General features: G+C 36.6%; 1 protein-coding gene across 1 annotated transcript; it reads left to right on the top strand.

Annotated features, from left to right (window-relative positions):
• LOC109230457 (protein WUSCHEL) lies at positions 3,217-5,085 on the top strand. Its single transcript, XM_019395955.1, has 3 exons — positions 3,217-3,762; positions 3,926-4,023; positions 4,531-5,085. The coding sequence occupies exons 1-3, from the start codon at positions 3,315-3,317 to the stop codon at positions 4,915-4,917; spliced, it is 933 nt and encodes a 310-aa protein (XP_019251500.1). The 5' UTR covers positions 3,217-3,314; the 3' UTR covers positions 4,918-5,085.

The following is a 9,336-nucleotide window of genomic DNA, read 5'->3' as shown; positions in this document are numbered from 1 at the left end:
GCCTGGCTGGAAGAAGCGGCTTGATCCCGTAGGAGTTGATTCTCTTCTTCTAAGGCTGTGATCCGGTCCGCCATAACTTGGGCGTCCTGCTCAAAGACACCGATCCGCTCCTCGAGACTCGCTTCTCTAAAGGCCGCAGTAGCCCTCTCCAATGCCAGTTGGGATTCGTGCACGCGGATAGCTTCCGTCAACGCCCCAGCCCTGGACGAGGCATCCCTCACCTGAAGCTTCAATACCGCGACTTCACCCTCCAACGCAGTCACTTTCCCGCCCCATGCCGCAGCGGCCTCCGCCGCCTTAGCCTGGCCCTGGCGCTCACACTCAGCTGCAGCCCTCCTCTCCGCCTCGAGCTCCTCATCCTTCCGCCGGAGTTGCTCCTCGAGAGCACTCGCTCTGCCAAGTGCTTGCTGCATCTGTACCTCCCGCCGCGCCAGTTCCTCGACCAAGGTCCGACTACGAGGATCATTCCTCAAGCGCACGCGCATCTCTCGGCACCGATCTCGGTAGCGGTGATACTTCTCCAGCGCCGCAAAAATATCCCCGAGCGGACGTTGGCTCGACGGATGCTCTCCACCTCCAACAAATAAGACTGCAAAGCAAAGACAACGATTAAGATAAAAGAACAAACGTAAGGATCAGAGCACAATGAAGCTCGACCTCACTCGAAGTAAGTTAAAAGGTCAAGCGCCTTCGCCAAGGAGGAGAGTTCGACTTCGATCGAACGATGACTTGATAGCACAATAACAGAATACTAATACTCTACAAGGCTAAGGGCCATCGCCAAAGAGAATTCGGCCTCGACCGAAGCAACAGTCGACCTCCCCGTCCGAGTTTCTCAAACTATAGTCGATGGAATCCACTCATCGAGCTCGGCCAAGGCCCGACCTCAATAAGCGGAGGGACTAACTGTATGGGTTAGAATCCGACCCCACGATAATTAACGAAGCTAATCCCATCTTTAAGCTAATTCATGATTAATTAGTGGCACGACCACTCAGAATTAACGATATTCAACCCGCATCTGATTCGATCAGCAAGGCCATGGCCCATCCGCCACCATGAAGGCGAAATCCCAACGTGGTCACGGCCACTTATTGCCAGCTCACGAAGCTCACAGCTATAAATACCAAGAGAGGAAACCTTAGAAAGGGGGGCTTCTTCTTCTTTACTATTGAGAGAAAAAAAAGAGATGAGACCCATATTATGGGCAAAAGGAACACCATTGTAAGGCTCTGAACCTCTTCATGGAGAGGCAGACCAAACCAATATTATCAATAAAGGCTTCTAATGTTTCTCCCCCTAATCCTGAGTACTTATTTTCGTTTCCTTCATTTGGTCCAACGGATTATTACGGTTTGCTATGATTTTCCTGTGATTTATTTATATTGTTTTATACTCATAAGGTATGTGATAACTTTTGAGCAAACAATGGTGCTATTCAAATGAGAGAAAAATACACAAAGATCGGTTAACAAATTTGCTTAGACGCTCCATCGGAATATGATGATATTTACTAAATCGTACATAATACTACTTTTTAATAGCTATTGTATAGGATTTCTTTAGAGTTAACTTTTATGCAGAGACGATAAATAATTATTTTTACATTATAATAAAGAGCTCATTTTGGGTACTGAAAATCACTTTTACTTGTTCAAACTAAATTTATAATTAAATAGTTACGTGTTAGGATAAAAGTGTTTTGATAATAAGCAATCATTGTGTTTGATAAAAAGGTACGTAGTACTTTTTTGTTGAAATAACTGAAATATTCTTGAAGTTACTTATAAAAGCTAAATTCCTAGTCTTTTTACATGAAAATGACTAATAATGGAAATTGAATAGAGAGAAAATCGGGAGTTATGTTTTAGGTAGAGTATTTCAAAGATTACAATTTGATCAAACCAAAAATGCTTATAAGATGCAAAAATCATATGAGAGGTGACCAACTTATGAAATTTAGCTGATTTTGGTTTATATATATTTTTAGCGCTTATCAAACACATAATAAAAAAGTGCTTATAAGTCTATTATAAGCTTTGCCAAACATACTCAAATTCACCTAAAAGATAATTATATATAATAATTTAGGTAATCGGAATTAGTATCTTAAAAAAAAAAAAAAAGACAAATAACATACTATAACATGTTATAATAGACTAAAATAGAATATACTAGTCCTATAAGTTACTGTAAATCCTTTCTTTTGGCGGAGTACCTACTGATGGGTGGATGAGGGACAGGGAATTATCTTCTATATTTTTTTACCTATCAAAATCTGCTGAAGAATTATAGTACTATTTCTTAGCGGTGTGAACAATAATAATATTTCCCATGTCCATTTGCTAATGCTTGATCTCAAATAAAGAAAAAAAGAAGAGAAAAACTAAAAACTGGGAAATGCATGGTATCCTATATTATTACTACTGCTGAAGAACCAAAGAAGTTCACTAATGATCTGTTGGATATTTGCAACTGCTTCAACTAGCAGAAAACTCTGACATTAATGCTACTTCTGAGAATGTGGCTTTAATAATACCCTCCCAATAGCAGCTGCATTTATATCCAAATGACCACACATCATTTGCAAATTAGTATACTTTTGAATTTTTCTCTGTATTTATATATGGGAATATTTGTATTACTAGCTCCTCCTCACCTTTTACTAGCACATTTACAACTTTACCCTAGTAACCTTTTTTGTAAGTACTAGAGTACAAAGAATATCCTAAATTTCTGGCATATTTAACCAGAGACAAAGAGGTCATATCTCCCACATAAAGAAGAATTCCCCTAAATGAAGTCTAAAAATCACAAGAGCAAATACTAGATAGTAGTAAGTAACATTTTGTAACAACATCCATTCATTCATTCATTGAAAAGAAGCTCTAATACTTTCTCTTCTGTCTTCTCATAAAGCACACTTTTTTCTTTCCCATATCTCCACTTAATAATCATAACTTGTCATTGCCTTTTCATCCAAGCAAACTCCTCTGAATTCCACCTTTTTCTAGCCCCTCTTTTGTCCCATACTTTTTTTCTTAACTCTTTGCTCTGTCAATTTCAGTCCTTCTCTCCCAGATATCCCTCTGATTTCCTTTCCATGTGCCCCTCCTACCCCCCTCCCTACCCCCCCCCCCCCAACCAAACCAAAACTTTCTTTATAATTCTCTCATTCTCTCCATGTAACTCCTCACTCTTCAGTCTTCAGTCTTTACCTACCTAGCCTATAGCCACATTCTTCACTTTTATCTGTTTTTTTTTGTCTACATCCCTTTGTTCTCTTCTTGTTTTAGTACTACTTTCTATACACTATGGAAGCTGCTCAACAACAAAACCAGCAGCACTATCTTCACCAACAACATTTATCAATTGGTCAGGTGGCAAACAACATTGAAGATGGTGTTGGTGGTAATAGTAGCAAAAACAACAGCAGCAGTTTCATGTGCAGGCAAAGTAGTACGAGGTGGACACCCACAACTGACCAGATAAGAATATTGAAGGATCTTTACTACAACAATGGAGTTAGGTCTCCAACTGCTGAACAGATTCAGAGGATCTCTGCTAAGTTAAGACAGTACGGTAAGATTGAAGGCAAGAATGTGTTTTATTGGTTTCAGAACCATAAAGCTCGTGAAAGGCAAAAGAAGAGGCTTATTGCTGCTGCTGCTACTGATAGCAACAATAATATTCCCATGCAAATGAGAGGTGTTTGGAGATCTGCTGATGATCCTATTCACCACAAGTATAACAACACTACAGGTAATTTACTGGTCAAAATATCATGGAAGACAAAAGAAAAAGATAATTTTATGCCTTTCTTTTTTGTAAGAAGTTAACTTCTGTTACTATATATTATGTACTAACATTTCACAAAAATTTGAACTTTATTATGAATGGTTCTAAGGACTTGTTTCATATACAGGTATTCACTGTCCATCAGCTTCTTCTCATGGTGTACTAGCAGTTGGACAGAATGGAAACTATGGTTATGGAACTTTAGCTATGGAAAAGAGCTTTAGGGTAAGTTTGGTGTAAATTCCTTTGTTAATAAGTTAAAAAGGAAACTACTTAAGCCCAAAAAAAATCTTTTGGACCAGTTTCAAGCTATCATGACAATCCACCAATATTGGGATAAATAGTCTATGTTGCTTATGTTTACTCTTTTTTTCACCAAGTTTCGTGCTTGTACACATGAAATGAAGGAAAAAAAGGACATAATCCCATAATCAAGACAACAATTTTCCCAAACTTGCGAGTTTCTTCTATAAAGAACTAAACACCCTTTTCTTTTTACTTCCTCTTTATTTTCCCCTTAAACCAACTCTAATAACACAAATGGAAGAGATATTTCAAGTTATTAGCAGTAGGATAATACTTTCTTTGAGACACAAAAGAAAAGGTGCAATTTTTTTTAAAAACAAATTGAGCTTGTCATATGCAAATTTCCTTATAATAGTATATACTAACTTAAAAAAGAAGAAGAAGAAGAAATTGAATTTCTAACTAATTTTAGTGGTTCAAAAACAGGACTGTTCAATATCACCAGGTGGTAACTCCAACGGATCAATGGGTCATCAAAACATTACATGGGTTGGAGTTGATCCCTACACTTCTCATCAAGCTTATCCTTTTCTTGAAAAGACTAAACATTTTGATGAAACCCTAGTAGACGATTATGAGGAACTGCAACAAGAAGAAGAAAATTACCAAAGAGCCTCTGCTTTAGAAACTCTCCCACTTTTTCCCATGCATGAAGAGAACATCTCCAGTTTCTGCAACATCAAACATGAATCTTCAGGCGGATTCTACACAGAATGGTACCGTTCAGATGATCATAACTTGGCTGCTGCGGCCAGAGCTTCTCTTGAACTCAGTCTCAACTCTTTCATTGGCAGATCTCCTAATTCCTCTTAAATGTTTTAGTAGTTTATAGGATCTTTAATTTAGTCTTATGCTAATTAGTAGTACTAATTTGGTGTGCCTATGGACCATGGTAATGTTAATTATAGTATTAATCTAAGTTACTTCCTTTGTAATGTTAATTAAAGTACGGAAAAGTTAATATATGATGGTTCCAAAGTTCTCGGCTGCACCAACTTGCAATATTTATGATTTTTTGCCTTTTGTTACTATTAGAACCTAGTTAGGTAGCAGACAGTACGAAGGAAATATATTGTACTGTGTTGTACCTCCCTGCAGTTAGAGTTGCCTACGGCAAAATAGAACCAACATGCCATGGGTTTCTAGGCTTTGTGGTACCCATATTCTAAGAGACCGTGAATTGATTATGAATATTTAATGGAAGAATTTATTTTTTATGCACTTATACTGTTAAAAAAAAAAATTGCACCATTAGGTAAAAGTAACTTACAAAATCAGGTAATTGTCTATATTGAGTATAATGTGAAAACTTAAAAAATAAAGTAAATAACCTACTAAAATGTGTTAAAATATATATACAACAACAACAACATACCCAGTGTATTCCCATACTTGAGTCGGGGAGGATAGTGTATACGCAGCAGACCTTAGCCCCTACCAAGGAAAATGTGTTCAAAATATAATCGTGTAAAATAATATTACAGGGTATGTAAGTTAAATTCATATAATGTTTTAAGAATTACCGCACGGTCAAGGCTCGAGCCAGGGATCACAAACACTGGGATTCCTTTTTTTTTTTTTTAGAAACTGCCAAGTACCTTTTACCATTGATCTTTGGAGCATTGTTGATTTTGTGTTCTTTTTCCTTAATTTCTTTTCACTTGTACCAGCTTAACAAGTCAATAGATAATTAATGAAGACATTTTAGCTTTATTTGATTAAAGATAGAAATACCGATATTTGGTCTTCTTGTCACTTTTGGTAGCTCAAGTATCAAGAGCTGATTGTACCTATAATTAATATTGGGTTTGGTCATTTAATTCTAAGGGGAAAGGATTTTTGTGATAGTGGGTAAATCATTCTGTCTCATAAGAAGTAATGTATGTATTGGTTACACAGTATATAACCTATAGAATTGTCTTATTAAGTCTTTATTGCTCTTAGAATTTTGGTCAACAAGTGTCTATTTCATTGAGGTAATCATCTCATGCGTGTCCTGAACTTGTCTGTTTTACATCTCTCTCACGTGGAATAACAGATTGTGGTGTTCTTTTCTGAAATAACTTTAGTAATATTATCATATAGTAGTAGTTAATTAAATAATACTAATATTAGGGTTTGATCAAGGCCTTGGATGGATCATGGATGATCTTTGCACTTATAATCCTACCCGTACTAACTAATGGAAACAAGCAATAAGGAGAAGAAGAAGAAAAAAAGTAAACAAGCACGAATTACGTTTATCCTAAAATGTATGTTAGGAATATCTCTCCAACAATTGATTTTCACTTAGGTACTTTAACTCGTTTATTAGACCACCTGTAAAGTACAGAAATATGATCTGAATGACATGGATCCCCTCTTAATTACTACCTTTATGGATTTTTGGGAGAGCTCTACTGATTAACATCTTTATTGATTCCGTTTTACTTGTTACTTACTGAAGTACAATTTAAGTGGTTCGGGCACCTAAATTGTGGACGACAAGATGCGGGAAGCGAGACTTAGATGGTTCGAGCACGTGCGGAGGAGAATTATAGATGCCCCAGTTAGGAGGTGTGAGCGGTTTGTTTTGGCAGGTACGAGAAGAGGCAGAGGGCGGCCTAAGAAGTATTGGGGCGAGGTGATCAGGTAGGACATGGCGCGACTTCAGATTTCCGAGGACATGGCTCTTGATAGAAACATGTGGAGGTCGGGCATTAAGGTGGTAGGCTAGGGGGTAATCGAGAGTTCTTCCCTCTTTGTACCAGGTAGTCTAATAGAGTTTTGTTTAGGTTTGTTAGCGGTCTATGTTGTGTTCACATTGTTGTTTTGTATAGTTTTATGTTATTGTCCTTTCACTTATTCGTTGCTGTTATTTTCATTCTGGCATCTTTTTTGTTATAGGCCTTTTCTTTTGTTTCTTTTCTGATATTATTATCCCTTTTGTTGAACCGAGAGTCTCCCGGAAACAGCCTCTCTACCCTTTTCGAGGTAGGGTAAGGTCTGCGTACACTCTACTCTCCCCAGACCCTATAAGTGAGAATATACTAGGTATGTCGTTATTGTTGTTTGTTACTGAAGTACAATTTACTTTAGTCATCTTTCCCGGTAGTTCATGATGTTTAAAGCGATCAATTCTGTTAGTACTATATGAGGTTTTTTTAACTCATCTTTCGTTTCCTGTGCTACCGCACTTTAAAAACATTTGAACAAAATGGCGTAGAAGACAAGTGTGGAGGAACACTACACCAAACACACCCTGGTGTTTGGTACTAAAGAAATCTAAGTGATTTTCTCACTTATTTTTTTGTATTTGGTAAGTAAACAGAAAATATTGTTCCAACTTCCAAGAGCATTTATATACTATAACATAAGTAAACACTACAAGGAATGAAAGTGGAAGAGGGGGTAGTGGGCTGGGGGCGAGAGCGAGGGCGAGGGCCAGTGGTAGGGGGCCAGGGTAGGGGTGGTTGGTAGGTGGAGGCGGGCAGAGACATATCTAGAATTTTAATTCTATAGGTTCATTCAACAATTAAAGGTTTTAGTATTGAATCCATTATATTTTCAAAGTTACGGGTTCATATCTACTACTCTTATTACTGTACAATTTAAGTAATTTTTAAACATAAATTATGCTCCGCGCAGAAAGTACTTTGTTTAGTTGAACCCGGTAGCTCTATGTTGCATCTGCCCCTGGAGGCGGGAGGCGGGAGGAGTGGGGTGGGAGCAGATGCGGATCGGATTTAAACCATAGGGGTTCAACTTTTAATTTTTTTAACAATTAACCCATTATATTTTTAGAATAATGGGTTCATATCTACTATTTTTACAATTTTAATGAATTTTTACATATAAATTTACTCCGCGTCGAAAATTATAGGTTCAATTAAACCTAATTAAACCCGTCGAGCATACACTACATCCGCCTCTAGGTGGGATGGGACTTAACCAAACTTATGAAATTTATTTTTCCTACTCCCAATAGGAAAGACACTTTCCCGATTTTGAGAGACGGTGTTTAAAGTATATCTCCTTTTTACAAAAGGGGTCTTTATACAAATAGCATATCGCATTTATTGTTTACTTTTTCTCATAGGTATATATAAATTATATGCTGATTATACATATTAAACAAGACTTTTTATATATATATATATATATATATATATATATATATATTAAACCAAGATTTTAGTTTGAGCGGTTGAATGGACAACTATACCGGTTAATTCCTCTTTATATAAAATTTGGGCAAAAATAAGCACAGCGGCAAAACTTCACCTTCTTCCTCCTCTTTCTCATTCATTTTCTTTATCCACAATTATTCTTCCTGGGAAATGGTAAGCAAAACTTGGTGCAAGGAATCTTTATCACCTGATATAAGTTGAATGTAACATAGATTGATCTTTTATGCTTGTAGCTGATGTTTTTAATATGTCTTGAGAACAAAAAGAAATACGTAATAAAGTTGAGTCCGGAACCAAAATGTTGTTATTTTGGACTCAAAAGACACAAATAAGTGTAAAAAAAAAAGGGTAACAATAATATATATAACGCCAGAAAACCTGGCGTTATATCCCTCAACAAAAAAACCCTCCCTCTTCTTCACCCGTCTTCTTCTTCACCATTATTCTAGTCCCTATCCAAAAACCTGGTCCCCCCACTGTCCGCCATTATAAAAAAAAATTGGGTCCCCCCGGCACATAAAACTTGAAGAACGTAGGTCCCACACTCGAGTAGAGCTTCTTGTTATTGTTGATTCACGCTTTCGGAGTCAAAATTTCGATCTATTTGCTTTCCGAAAATTCTAAATCGAGGTATTTCGATTTATTTTAAGTTGAAACTTTTCTAATAATGCATATTATTTGATTTGTATGTGTTCTATTTCGGTTTGTGTTTTTTTTTCGAAATTAGCATCTTAAATTTATCCGGATTTAATTTTACTGTTTTATATAAAAATATAAATTTGTCAAATAAATTTGTCTGTTAATATTCTCATTTATATATATGTGCTTTCATGCCGTTTTGTGTTTTATTTGCAATTAAATTTATTTGTTGTTTATGTTTAGTTTAGATTATTTTTTAGCGTAGTAAAATCTAGACCTTTTTAGCGTAGTAAAACGTAGACCCTTTTAGCGTAGTAAAATTTAAAGCCTTGTAGCGTAGTAATGTGTAGTATTTTAGCTTAGAATTCCTTTTGTTTTAGTATCTTATACTGGTATTTCGATCCTCAAAATATGGAGCCCGGAA

This window comes from Nicotiana attenuata, chromosome 7 (assembly GCF_001879085.1).
Source record: "Nicotiana attenuata strain UT chromosome 7, NIATTr2, whole genome shotgun sequence".
NCBI lineage: Eukaryota > Viridiplantae > Streptophyta > Magnoliopsida > Solanales > Solanaceae > Nicotiana > Nicotiana attenuata.
This window is presented reverse-complemented; position numbering and strand designations above follow the sequence as displayed.

Coding starts and splice junctions, on each gene's coding strand:
- LOC109230457 (XM_019395955.1), top strand. CDS start 3,315: ATGGAAGCTGCTCAACAACAAAACCAGCAGCACTATCTTCACCAACAA. Junction 3,763..3,925: donor CAAGTATAACAACACTACAG/GTAATTTACTGG, acceptor TTTCATATACAG/GTATTCACTGTCCATCAGCT. Junction 4,024..4,530: donor CTATGGAAAAGAGCTTTAGG/GTAAGTTTGGTG, acceptor GTTCAAAAACAG/GACTGTTCAATATCACCAGG.